Source organism: Mustela nigripes, chromosome 16 (assembly GCF_022355385.1).
Source record: "Mustela nigripes isolate SB6536 chromosome 16, MUSNIG.SB6536, whole genome shotgun sequence".
Lineage (NCBI taxonomy): Eukaryota > Metazoa > Chordata > Mammalia > Carnivora > Mustelidae > Mustela > Mustela nigripes.
In genome coordinates, this window is record NC_081572.1 from 58,797,928 (window position 1) to 58,810,845 (window position 12,918).

The 12,918-nt window shown below is 61.0% G+C and overlaps 1 protein-coding gene across 1 annotated transcript in view; it reads left to right on the plus strand.

The window, feature by feature from the left end:
* The first annotated feature begins 2,894 nt into the window (after positions 1 to 2,894).
* Positions 2,895 to 12,918, plus strand: part of RABEP1 (rabaptin, RAB GTPase binding effector protein 1) — a 180,801-nt gene continuing 170,777 nt past the window's right edge. Inside the window, exons 1-2 of the mRNA XM_059378597.1 lie at positions 2,895 to 2,934; positions 3,065 to 3,151. Of these exons, the coding sequence (XP_059234580.1) occupies positions 2,895 to 2,934; positions 3,065 to 3,151 (127 nt within the window). The remainder of the gene's footprint in view (positions 2,935 to 3,064; positions 3,152 to 12,918) is intronic.

Genomic DNA, 12,918 nt, shown 5'->3' on the forward strand with positions numbered 1-12,918 from the left:
GCTCGGCCGGTTTCTACCGAACATGGGCTGGGCACGGCCAGTGTCTTCTGGGGACGTGTAATGCAGTCCAGGCTCTCAAGGAACACCATCTATACCGGGGAAAGGCACGTTCCTGGGAAACAGTGGAATCATTTGTGCCCAGTTACATCTGTGCCGTGCTGCGTGAGACTCTGCATCCCCGATATACTGTGAGGTTGGCCTGGTTGAAAGAAGGGCAGAAAGGCAGGTTTGAGGAGGGAGGGGACAGGTCACACAGGACCTGGATGTAGGGAGGTGAGAAGTGGGGAGGTTCCCAGGGAGAGAAGGCCATGCAAGCCAGCGTCTTGTGTTGGAGCATGTCCTGGCTGGCTTACATGTGGGGGGGGGGGCGGTTTGGAGGGACCCGAAGGTACACAAGGTGGTGCTCGCAGTCCTGTATCTCTAGGAGCCTCTCTATGGCTCATGGTGCTGCCGAAGTGTGGGCGGACATCCAGTGCTGTTCCTAATGGTGTGGTGATAGTTTGGGATGTGGTCTGCAGACAATTAAAACATAATCATGATGAGCCCTAAGTCTGAAACAGAGTCTAAGATTCATCTGAGATCATGTGATCGATCTTAAAGTCTAACAAAGGGATGTGGGCGGTGCTGGGAGCTCTCCTCGCTCCATGGACGGGAGAGAAGGGGACATTGGAGAACATGACTGGGGTGTCTTTCATTTTCCACATGTCTGTCCCTGCATGAATTCAAGAGGGTGACCGAGATTCCTACCCAGTAGAGAAACTGCTTCCCCTCATCTGTAAAAAAGATACTGTGCAAGTCCTAAGCCTGTAGGGAGACCATGAAACACCAGCTGTATACATCCTCATGCCCACCAGAAATGGGGATGGTATTTGCGGACCATTTGCCTCGGTCTCCTTCCCTTATGAATTTCCAAATTTCCAAATTCAGGGTCTCCAGATGCCCCTGAATTTGCTAGTTTAATAAAGCAGAGGGTGGGCCGGGGAGGAGCTGGGAAGATGCAGCTTATCTTTTTTTTTCTCTCTGACCCACGTGCAAGGGCTGATTAAAGTCAGTGCAGCTGATGTCTGGGCCCACGTTAGTGGGCATCAGACCCCCTGAAGGGCCCGAAAACAGACGGCCAAACCCTAACACCAGAGTTTCTGATGCAGAAGATGTGCGAATGGGGCCCAAAGATATGCATTTCCATCAAGTTTCCAGGAGATGCAAACGCCGTCAATTTGGACACTCAGAGTCACTGACTGGGGCTGCTGGTTTTCAACTTTGTTAGCTGCACGTTCAAATCACTCAGAAAGCTGAAAATCACAAAGCACGTGAGTGTGTGTATGCATGTGTGTGTGCGTGCACACACACACGTGCACACACACACACACCGCTCGGAACCTGTGGGGTTAGCACCAGACATCAGTAGTTGTAAAATCCATCCGCGGGCAGCCATGGCTGAGTCCCTCCTCTGGGTTATTTTCTTTCTTTCCTTCCTCTCTTTCAAGACTTTACTTATTTATTTGACAGAGAGCGAGCATGAGCCAGGGGAGAGGGAGACGGAGAAGCAGGGCCCCGGCAGAGCAGGGAGCCGGATACGGGCTCGATCCGGGTACTCTGGGATTGTGACTGCAGCCGAAAGCAGACTCTTCACCAACGGAGCCACCCAGGTGCCCCTCATCTGGGTTCTTGAGACGGATGCCCGCTAATGCAGGTGACCTGGATAAAGTCAGTCAGCGGGGCCAAACGTCGCCCAGCCTTTGGTCCTGGGGCAGGGTACCTGCGTGGCCGGGCGGGCATCCTTCCTTGGGATGCCTGGTGCGCGCAGTGGCTACCGCCGCGGCCCACGGGCTGGGTGCAGGCCTGGGCAGCGCGCAGGTTGCAGCGGGGGTCGTGCGAAATGCGGGCGAGCCGCTGGGGAAGGGGACGCGACGTCTGGGAGCAGGGAAAGGCCTGCGGGAGGGAAAAACGACACAGGGTCTTGGGGCTCTTCTGGAAATGTCTTTCCCACCGGCTGCGCGCAGCCTAGGCGAGGAAGACGGGCATCTCGGCCGGCCCACGGTCCACGCTTCTCGGCCGCCGCCTGTGGGAGGGCAGAGGGGCTGACGGTGCTGGGGTCGGGGCAGGAGCGCGGACCCCGGGGTTTCGGGCCGAATTCCAACGAGCGGCTCAAGGGAAAGCTCCCCCGTCTGCCGCGCACCGGCTGCAAACACCGCGGCCTCCCCCGAGGGCAGCCGCTCCTCCGACCCCGCAGGACAGCGTTGAGGCCAGCGCGGAAGCCGCCGCGGCCGGGCTGACCTTCCCAGCGCCGCCGATGCACGGATGCGGAGCCCCGGACGCGAAAGGGGCCCGTCACGGCGCTCCCCCGAGGAGCGGCGTTCGCGAGCAGCGCCGCCGGCCGGGCCCTACGCGCCGCGCCCTGGGAGCCGAGGCCCGCGCACAGAAGGCCCGAGGACCGCACGCGAGCTCAGAGGCCGAGGCCCGGGGCGGGGACGAGCCGGGCCGGCGGAGGATGCGGAGCGCACGGTGCCCGGCGGAGGATAAGCGCGGCCGGCGGTGCCCCGCACGCTGCCCCCAGGGCGCTCCCGCGAGCAGGCCCTCCGACCTCCGAGCGGGCTCCCGGCTCGCCGCGCTCAGGGATGCAGGGGTCCGCGCCCGCCAGGCCCTCGGCGCTCCCGGAAGGGGCCTGACGGGCTGAGGGCCGCGGGGATGGGGCGCCCAGGGCGAAGCGGCCGCCGCCCGCTCGGGCGTAGGTGGACACGGGGGCAGCGACTGGGGCGCGCAGAGCGGCTGGCCCCGCGGCGGAAGTGCGTCCCCGGGGCCGTTCTAGGACGGCCGGAGGACCCTGCTCGTCGGTGGTCCCGCGGGGTGCGGGGTACGCGGGCGCCGGGGGTTGCCTCTCCGGTGAGCAGACCATGCGAGGGGCGGCGAGGCGGCGCTGGGGGTTCCGGGGCGGTCCGGCGGGGGGGGCCCCGGGGAGGGCGCGGGGGGCGGGTCGGCCGAGGCGCGCGCGGAGGCGGGTCGGGCCGCCCACCTGCTCCTCGGCTGCCGGCGGCGCGCGCTGATTGGCTGAGCGCGCCGGAAGTGGAAGCGCCGGCCGCAGCCGCCGGGGACGCGGAGAGCTCCGCGGCGGGGAGCGCGGCGCGGGGCGAACGCGGAGCAAGTGGCCGCGGTGAGACCTCCCCCCGGCGTGGCGTGGCGCGGCTGGGCGGGGGCTGGGCCCCGAGGCTGCTTTGGCCCGCGGGCCGGGTGGACGCGCCGAGCCGGCGTGACCTTGGGCCGGCCGCGCGCCCCCCCTCAACCCGCCCCCATTTCCCCACCTGCTCCGCGAGGGTCGTCCCCGCGCGCGCCCTGTCCCCGGCCTCCCGACCCCGCGGCCCCGAGCGCGGCCGGGACGGCCACACCGCCAGACACTGGCTGCCGGGGCGGGGCGGGGGCCGGACGGGAGCGGCTCTGAGCGCGGGGGTCCGGAAGCCGTCCTGGCGGGGGGCACCGCGGGGGGACGCGGGAGAGCCGAGAGACGGCGTTCCATAGACCGGTCCGCCGCCCACCTGGGCGACGCGCCTCCGCGGCCTGCCTGGCACCGGTCTGGGCCCCTGGGGTCCGAGAGGGAATGAAATATCCGCTTAGTCCTCGAGAGCGCCGCATCCCCGCGGTGTAGGTAGCGCGCTTAGATGCTCGCGAGCCGGCTCCGTCCGCTGCTCGGGACGCTCCAGGCGCGGGGTGGGGGGTGCCAGACGGTACAGCGGCGTGTCTGCCAGCAGACGGAGGGGCGTCCGGGTCAGGGAGGAGAGTGGGACTGCGTGTGGCCCAGCCCGGGCCGGTGCGTGTTGGTGAAGCGCACAGTGGGCGGTGGTATTCCGGGAAGTGGGAACACCTGTTCCCAAAGGCCACGACACTGGAAAGAGGAGCCGGTGTTTGGCCCACAGGACCCTGCCAGCAGCTTTCCGGTCCTGCGCCTGAGCGAACACCCCAGGAAGGAGATCCTTGTACGGGATGCTGGACACTTGGTAGAATTGGGCGTTTCAGAAGTTAGGGGAAAGGATATCCCTTAAGATGCTTTTTGTCTGTAAGTAACATAATGCAGCTCACGCTGGCTTCGGCCTGTGCAGGTGTATAAGCTCACACAGTTGGAGCCATGCAGGAAAGTGCTTCCGGGATGGACTGAGCCTAGTGGTTCCACGGTCCCTCAATTTTTATGAGCTCTCCCCGACGTCATCCACAAGCTGAGCAGGATGGTAGGAACTATTCCCGGAGGCTCCCATCGAGCCTGCTCAAAACATCATTGACTCAGATGAAGGCATATGTCCGTCCCCGGATCCGTCCCTGATGTTCTGAACAGTCCCTTGCAAGGGAGGTGGTCTTGCTGTCTGGGTTAGCTCGGTGGGGGCTCACTCCCAGAGCTCAGATCTCCTGCAGAGCCTGCAAGACCACTGTGCACTTCTTTGCTCAAATGCTCCGTAAAAGGATTGGAGAAGCGTTGAGTCCCCATACCTACGCAGAAGTCAACTTCTAAAACGTTTCATCATAAATTTGAATAGTTGCAAAGGATATTCTGAGTGTATCATGAATTTTGGCATTTCAAAATTAAACCTTGGGCCACGTGCCAGGATCCTTGCCCTGTGATTCCGTGTGCTGTGTGCTTATCACATTCCCCGCCTCTCTGAAACTTCCATCTGGGGACGCGCCACGCCTCCCTCCTTCCCCCTCTCCATCCCCTGCTCTCCTGTCTCCACTGTGTCCTGGCTGACATCCTCAAGTCCCTCATTCTTCCACCGCCATGTCCCCAGATTCCCAGCTGCTTTAGGGCTGGAGAGGGTGGGAAAATGATGTCAATCGGCTCTTCCTCCTCACACGGGCATGCTTGTCTCCTGGGGAGGCTGTGAGGGTTTCCCAGGGTAACGTCTGTGCGTCACTTTGCGCCCAGCACATAGTAAGCGCTCCCGGTCCCTCTCTGCATCAGAATGCCAGCGCTCTCACTGACTCTCGGCCTCCTTGTCAGTCCACATGCTACGCCGAGGCCACAATGCTCCCTCTGTTCCTTTTCTCTTTACTCTGGTGCTCGCCTCACGCTCTGCCTGGGTGCTGTTGTAGTTCTGTGGGGATGGGGGTGCGCAGACACCATCTGTGACCTCTCTGAGCCCGGGGAACGCTGTCTGGAAGCCCGTTTGCATGCCTGCCCTGCCCCGTCTGTGTCTGCCCGGCAGCGGACGCCGTGGACCCCTGGCCTGCAGCTTTCCCTTCCTGCTCTTTGAGCTTGCTCTCGTCCTGTTACCAAAGGGAGACCTGTCTCCCACCATGCCTTCCCTACAGTTCCCGCTGTGTGTCCCTCTGGGCTGGAACAGCTTCTGCGTGCAACCCTGCGGAGTCTGTTGGCAATGGGAGTGATTCTTGGGCTTTTTGTAGCTCTTTCAGAAATCTTTGCTTTCAATGGATGTTTTAAAAAGACCTAAGCACAGTGTCAGTGGCCAGATTAGTCAGTGTTTATGACAAATCACATCATGATTTTGGGCAGATGAGTTCAAAGGATTGAGTGATGTTGCTATCCCTGGAGATTGGTGTGAACTTGGATTTAGGCAGCCAGGTGCAAACTCCACTCCTGTCCCAGCAGCTAAAGTCTGATGGGTGCACAAGTGTGGGTTTCCCTCCATGAAGAGCCTCCAGTGTGCGGGACTGGATCTGCCCTGTCTGGTCTGCAAAGTGGAGGGGAGGGGAGGGGAGGGGAGGGTAGCCCAGCCCAGCCCAGCGGGAGGGTCAGAAAGGAGAAAAGAAGTGTCCGCGTAATGTAATCCTGCAGCTTCACGCACGTGGTGGGCGCCTGTGGTGGGCGCCGTGGGCCAGGCCTTGGGTAGAGCCCAGCGTCCCAGACTTGAGTTTGGAGCAGCTCCCACCCCTGCTGGGGCATCAGGATCCCCCAGGGCAGTTGTTAGACCCCCAGCGCCCTGGGCCCGCCCCGGGGATTCTCGGAGGCCTGAGGTGGGACCTGGAATTCGTCGTTTCGAATTTCCTAGTTTCTGCACATTTCCCAGAGGACTGTAGCGCATCCTGCCTCATTCCAGGCTGAGGATTGTCGTTTAAGAATCAAACAAACAGTCTTCCTGCTCTAATTGCAAGCTGTGATGCAGTTCTCAGGGTTTCGGTGGCAGCATGGTCCTTTCAGAGTCAAAGGTCTTGTTAGTGGCTACATGGGTATCTGATGGGTGTATCGGGACTCTGTAGGTGAGGCTTTCTGCGGGTGCTTTTCTGGGGTGCAGTGAAAAACAACAAATCTGGGTTTGCAGAGCTGTAGACCCTGTTCTGAGCTGTGGTGAGCTAGGAGAGGTCTGCATGTCCCCCCAGACCGAGGACCAGGAGCCGTCCCCCTCCTGCTCAGGTGACACCGCCATCCTCTCTCTCCAGAAGCAGCCAGTTTCAGGGTTAGGAGAGTGAGGACGTGAGAGACAAAGTTAGGAAATTCCAGCTAGAAGTTTGAATCTAGGCTGTGAGGAGGGGAGTGTTTCTGCGTGAGCGTGAGGCCTGCCGCATGCCCTCTCGGCTCTGACGCACACGTGAGGAGCTGCCAGAAAGGCATACAGCAGTGCGACCTGCCAGGGACGCTAGTACCGTGTCGCTGGCAGAAGGCAGAGGGGAGGAAAGGTCAGGGGGTCACGTTCCGTTGGGGGAGATGTTCTGGATTTGACTTTTGAACCAGATCTTGCAATTGGGGGCAGATAGAGCGCTTGTACTGTTGGTTGTACCGTGGACAAGTGCTTTTCTGTGTGGTTCTGAGAATTCCGACCTTGCGAGGCGCCGGACGGTGGACTGTAGGAGAGACATGGGTGGGAAGGGGACAGGGGAGGGGTGGGGCGTCGACGGGGACCAAAAAGTAGCAGCTTGTAGGACTGGACCACAGCTGCGTGTCAGACGTCTCTCTAAGGCTGTGCTTCCCAGCCCACGTGCGTCACGAACGAGCGCGCAGTTGAGTCCCAGCGCCGTGGACCCTTACTCAACCGCAGTTTGCAAAAATTTCAACAAAAAGGAGAAGTCCAGCTTTTGGGGGCTGCCCTTGCTCCGTGGGAAGGGCAGAGCCCGTGATGCGGGCAGAGCTGAAGATTGAGGGTCCTCTTGGGGGAGCCCAGAGATTCCAGGACTCGGTGACCCCACGAAGAGGTCCGGTTCCTTCCGGGTGTCCCGGGCTGGGTGGCGCCACGCCTTCTGTACCAACATGTGTGGGGCATGTGTGGGGCATGTGCAGGGCACTCCCATCGGGAGGTCCTTGGTCCTTTCATCCAGACTCTTGGAAGAAGCAAAAGACCGGTCCATCCGTCTGCTGCTACTGGGCTCGACTTCTTCAGTGCGTCTGCTCCCACAGGCCCCTGTGACCGCCAGACTGTCCCCATAGGCACTTTCCAGGCGGCCCTGTGTATTCTGTCCATCCTGGCCTGGTGACTCGGTCACTCACCATCCCTTCTCTTGTTGGCAGGCTTCCCTTTGTCCTCTCACTCTCTGCTGTGAGGGTCCAGATGGGAAGCTGCTCATTCAGATTAGGGTCATTGAGGGAGGTGTGGATCCCGGAGCCGGGCCTGGGGGTACCAGAGGCTGGGGAGGCTGCTGGCTCCGAGGCTGTGAGATGATTGGGTCGGACAGACTTCCCAAGAGGAAGAACGGCCTTCGGTGAATGGGGGGACACTGCCAGCCCAAGGCGGCCTCACAGGAGGGAATCGAGGGAACAAATTCCCCGACCTGAGTCCTCCCTCCTTCTGGTCTCCGTGGGGCCTCCCCACAGCTGTAGCTGGACGCCAGGGGGGCTGTGAATGTCTGTGCTGAGTGTAGCCTCCTGGGGCGGAGAAAGGCGGGAAGCCCCGGAGGGAAGGATGGCAGGTGATGGCTGAGCCTGCACGCTAGCTTTGGCTTCTGGGTGTCTGTGCCCCGTCTGCAGTGGCCATCACACAGTGCTGCTACCAGCAATGCTCAGTCCAGTCTGGGCCGTGTCTCTGGTCTTGGCCAGGGTATCTTCAGACCAGGACATTTTAGCTGACTCCTTGGTACTCTGTATGGATGCCTTGAAACGTGTCTTGTGCAAAACAGTGTTAATGGGTCCTCTTGCCACCTGTATGAGCTGCTGCTGCCGGACCCCCGACCATTGGCACCGCTGGTCATATGATGACGGGCAGGGAGGTCTGGGCATCGTCTGTGACTGTGCTCCCCTCCTTACCCTGTGTCCAGCCCCGTCAGCTCCCAGCCGAGCCTTACAGAGTTTGACCCTGAGCTCTTTCTGCAGCTGTCTCCTCTTCATTCCTTCTGCTGCTGTTGCCCTGGTCAGCTCATGCCCCCAGCTCTGGTGCATGCCTCCACCTTCTCACAGGTCCTACGTCCCGGCCTGCTGCTTTCTGGCTATGAAGTGGTTGTTAGTGCACCTTGGCCCGAAACACTTATCTGGCCATGGTCTGTGTTACTCCCTGGCTTAGAAACCATTCCGTGACTCTGCGGTGTAGGGTGAGGGCCCTCGGCTGCCCGTTCCCCCTTGAGATTCAGCTGCCACAACTTAATGGGCAGAGAATCCTATTCCTCTGATCAGCCGCGGTGCCCGTGTGCCCTGCCCCAGGCTGCTTTCTCTATGGACAGAGGCCAGGCCCGTTCTGGCATTGACCCCGCTTTCTGTGTCCAGGATAGCTAACCCCCCAGGGCCATGGTGCCAGTTAGGAGAAGGTCTGGCTTCCTAAAAACAAAACAAAAAACCACAGTGGCTTAAGGAAGGCAAAGGCGTGTTTCTCTCTCAGATGGAAAAGTTCTGGGGGTGCCTGGATGGCTCGGTCGTTAAGTGTCTGCCTTTGGCTCAGGTCCTGGGGTCCTGGGATTGAGTTCCACATGGGGCTCCTTGCTCTCTGCCCTGCTCATGTCTCTCTCTCAAATAAATAAATAAAATCTAAAAAAAAAAAAAAAGTCCAGAGGCAGGCATTCTAGGGCTGGGATGGCAGTTCCGTGGAGCCGCCAGGGACCCGGTTCCTTCCAGCTCTGCCCCGTCTTAGGGTATGTGGGGGACGCTGCAGTGCTCACGGCCCCAGATGGCACCTGCCTGCCACCTGTCTCCCCAGGCACAGTGTGGAGAAGAGTGAAGAAAGACAGTCCCCTCAGGAGACTTCCCAGACATCCCACGCATTTTCGTCTGCTTTTTCCTGTCTCACCGAGTAGAGTGCGGTCGTGTGGCCAAACCCATCCGCAGAGAGGGCTGAAGGATGTCCGTCTTCAGCCAGGTTCCATGCTGCAGTAAATACGTTCGTTATTCTGTTGGTGATGAGCTGTGGAAGAAGGCATAGTGGGTAACAACTAAAACTTGTGCGGTAGCCTTTTAGAAGTTTAAAAAAGTGTAGGTTTAGATCTAAAATTGTGTTAAAAGAAACTCTCTGAAGAGGCTGTTTTATAAACAGTCTGTAGAAGTTGACATAGCTATGTATAAAAAGAATTAACTCATTTGAAAATAGAAGAAAACTCACCAGAAGGAAAGACAGAGACGTGTTGGATATAAAAACATCAGGATACGTTTGGACATTTCACCAAAAGATAAACTTATTTGGAGAAAGGTGTGCGTCGACAGGAAGCATTTGAAAAAGACGGAGTGTGAAACTCTCTCACGTAGTGAAGACTCCAGGGAGCTGCAGTGATCTGGAGCTTTGGTCCTGGGGCAGGAATGGGTCTGCAGAACTGAAGGGAGCCCAGAGCCGGAGCCCGACTCAGCGCCAGACTGTGGTGTGGGCTGGGTTTCTATTGGGGGGTGGTGGTGGCAGGTGTTCATAGGGCGGAAACCTGGAGAAGACGAAGACAGGGCAACCTCGCCCAAATGGAAGGGATCCAAGAGGACTGACTTCTGTTGTGGTTCTGGCCCTGGCCCAGCCCTGGGACCCTCTGGACTGTCAGCCCTGCCAATCCGGCAGCAGACCCGTGTCCTGATGAGCGCCACAGGTCAGCGCCAGGGAGGGACCCTGTCTCTGGTGAGAAGTGTGTGGTCTCTGCCGCTTCGCCCAGCCTTTCGCAGTGGACCCTCTGTTCCCACTTATCTTGCCACACTCAGGTCCCTGGCCACCTTTTGGGAGCATCCCTCTCCTTACATCTCTCCCTCTGACGATCCATGTGCTTCTCAGGCAGGGCCCGGCCTCCGTTTGGCGTGCCCGCCATCGCCCCCGGTCCGGTCCTGTGCCCCGACTCCCAGGCCGCCGTGGCGTGCGGTCCGACCGCGCCAGCTCTCGCGGGGGCCCCGTGCGCTGCACCCACTTCACGCCTAACCTCTGTCATTTCAGATTGTGAGATGGGGACTGAGCACACGGAAGTAATCCCCAAGGAGGAGGCTTCTGAAGACCCTGAGCCACACGCGGCCACGTCGGAGAAATTTCCCCAGGTGGTTTGCCGGGGCCGGGAGTTGGGAGCCGCCCGGGCGGAGGACGCGGTGGTGAGGCGTTCGGGAGCGTCCGCGGACGGGAGCGGAAAAGGCCTCGCGTCGGGGCCGGCCGTCTGTAAGAGGTCCCCGTCGGTTGAGGAGTCCGGGGACAGCGACGAGAGCGAGCGCGTCCGGGGTCCCGGCCCGCACCCGCTGGTGCCCCGGACCACGCCCCGCACCAGCCCCACGGAGAGGGCTGCGGTACCCGGGGCGCAGAGAAGCCCGGTGGGAGGAAAGCCTCACGCGTGCAAAGAGTGCGGGAAGGCCTTCAACCAGAACTCACATCTCCTGCAGCACCTGCGTGTGCACAGCGGGGAGAAGCCGTTCGGCTGCGAGGAGTGCGGGAAGGCGTTCGGGACCAACTCGAGCCTGCGGCGGCACCTGCGCATCCACGCGGGCGAGAAGCCGTTCGCCTGCGGCGAGTGCGGCAAGGCGTTCATCCAGAGCTCGCACCTCGTGCACCACCACCGCGTCCACACCGGCGAGCGGCCCTACAAGTGCGGTGAGTGCGGCAAGGCCTTCAGCCAGAACTCTGCGCTCGCCCTGCACCAGCGCATCCACACGGGCGAGAAGCCGTACGCGTGCGGCGAATGCGGCAAGACCTTCCGCGTCAGCTCGCAGCTCATCCAGCACCAGCGCATTCACACGGACGAGCGCTACCACGAGTGCGGCGAGTGTGGCAAGGCCTTCAAGCACAGCTCGGGCCTTATCCGCCACCAGAAGATCCATACCGGCGAGAAGCCCTATCTGTGCGGCCAGTGCGGTAAGGGCTTCGGCCAGAGCTCCGAGCTCATCCGCCACCAGAGGATCCACACGGGGGACAAACCGTACGAGTGCCGCGAGTGCGGCAAAACTTTCGGCCAGAATTCGGAGATCGTCCGGCACGTCCGCATCCACACCGGCGAGAAACCGTACGTATGCGCGCAGTGCGGGAAGGCCTTCCGGGGCAACTCGGAGCTGCTGCGGCACGAAAGGATCCACACGGGCGAGAAGCCCTACGAATGCTTCGAGTGCGGGAAGGCCTTCCGGCGCACCTCCCACCTCGCGGCGCATCAGCGGGTCCACGCCGGGGAGAAGCCCCACCAGTGCAGCGAGTGCGCGAGGACCTTCTGGGACAGTTCGGAGCTGCTCCTCCACCAGAAGACCCACGGCGGCGGGAAGCCGTACGCGTGCGGTGAGTGCCAGAGGACCTTCGGCCAGCACTCCCAGCTCGTCCTGCACCAGCGGGTCCACACTGGCGAGAAGCCGTACGCGTGCGGGGAGTGCCAGAAGGCCTTCGGCAGGAGCTCCCACCTGCTTCGGCACCAGAGCGTGCACGGCGCCGACTGAGCGCCCGAATTAGGGCCTCCGCTGCGCGCGGCCTGCACACCCTGCGGGAGGACCACACTGTGGCTCGTCGACCCACGCAGTGGTTGGATAGGAGAGGCTTTTAGGAACTGTTCCCGGAGAGGTTTCAGGATCCCGAGTTCCACCATAAAAGCTGTTTCAGGCCTCAGTGTTCCCTCTGTCTGCCTTCGCACCCCCTCCCTGCACCCTCAAGGGGATGCCATCGCCTTCTGGGTCTGTACAGGCCACATAACCTGGATTATTACTAATCTGGAACTATGGGGGCCTACCGTTCCGGCCACCTTCCAAGAGAGGCAGTGCAGACTCGTGGATGATTTTCCTCTATGGTGTTAAGACAGTCGAGCAGAGGACACCCTCCCTGTCCTCCTGCCCGCCGCGGAGCCCTGGGACCCTCGACGGACCTTCTTGCCGCTTTGACATCTTGCAGACGTGCTGCCGAGGAGCCTTAGATGATCGCAGAGGCGGGAAGCTTGGGGACTCCACACCCACGGTGCCTCCTTGTTCCTCTGCAGAGTGTGCAGGATGGAGGAGGCGACAGCCACCTCCAGGATGGCGAGCGAGGCTCTGAGCATTCTGAGGGGCTGGTGGGTGACGCCAGGGGCGGGAGGAGGGCAGCGAGCCTGGGCCATCCAGCAGGGCAGGAGCGGCCCGTGGGCAGCTGTGCCCAACGTGGGGGCTATGTGGATGGATGGCCGGCCGGCCGGCTGGCCTCCTATGTCCCGTGCCAGGATGTTGCACAGGGACTACACAGCCTTGCTGTCAGCAGGCACCAGCCCCCACGCTGGGCCAGTTCTCCTGCCCGACCTGGGCCTCACGTTGGAACCGTCTGCTGTGTGCAGCCCCCTTGTTTCTTCCACACGAGTGTTCTGTGTCCTCCTCGGGTGTATGCAGGTCCAAGCGTCAGAGGCACCAGGAGGCAACAGGCCGTGCGCAGCTGGACTCCAGCAGGTAGAGATGGCTCTGACCTTGAGACGAGGGGACATGAACTCTGCGAACTCCAGGGTCCAGCCGGCCCCGCGGTTCTGGACTTCTTACATCTAACGGGACACGTCCTCAGTGCTGTTTAATCTCTTTGTCATGCGTTACTGACTCCTAGCGTTTCCCGAGTGTTTGCTGTGCCAGGCCCAGTGCCAGACGCCTTCCGTTCTTCCTTTCATGGCATCTCTGATGTGGGTCCCCTG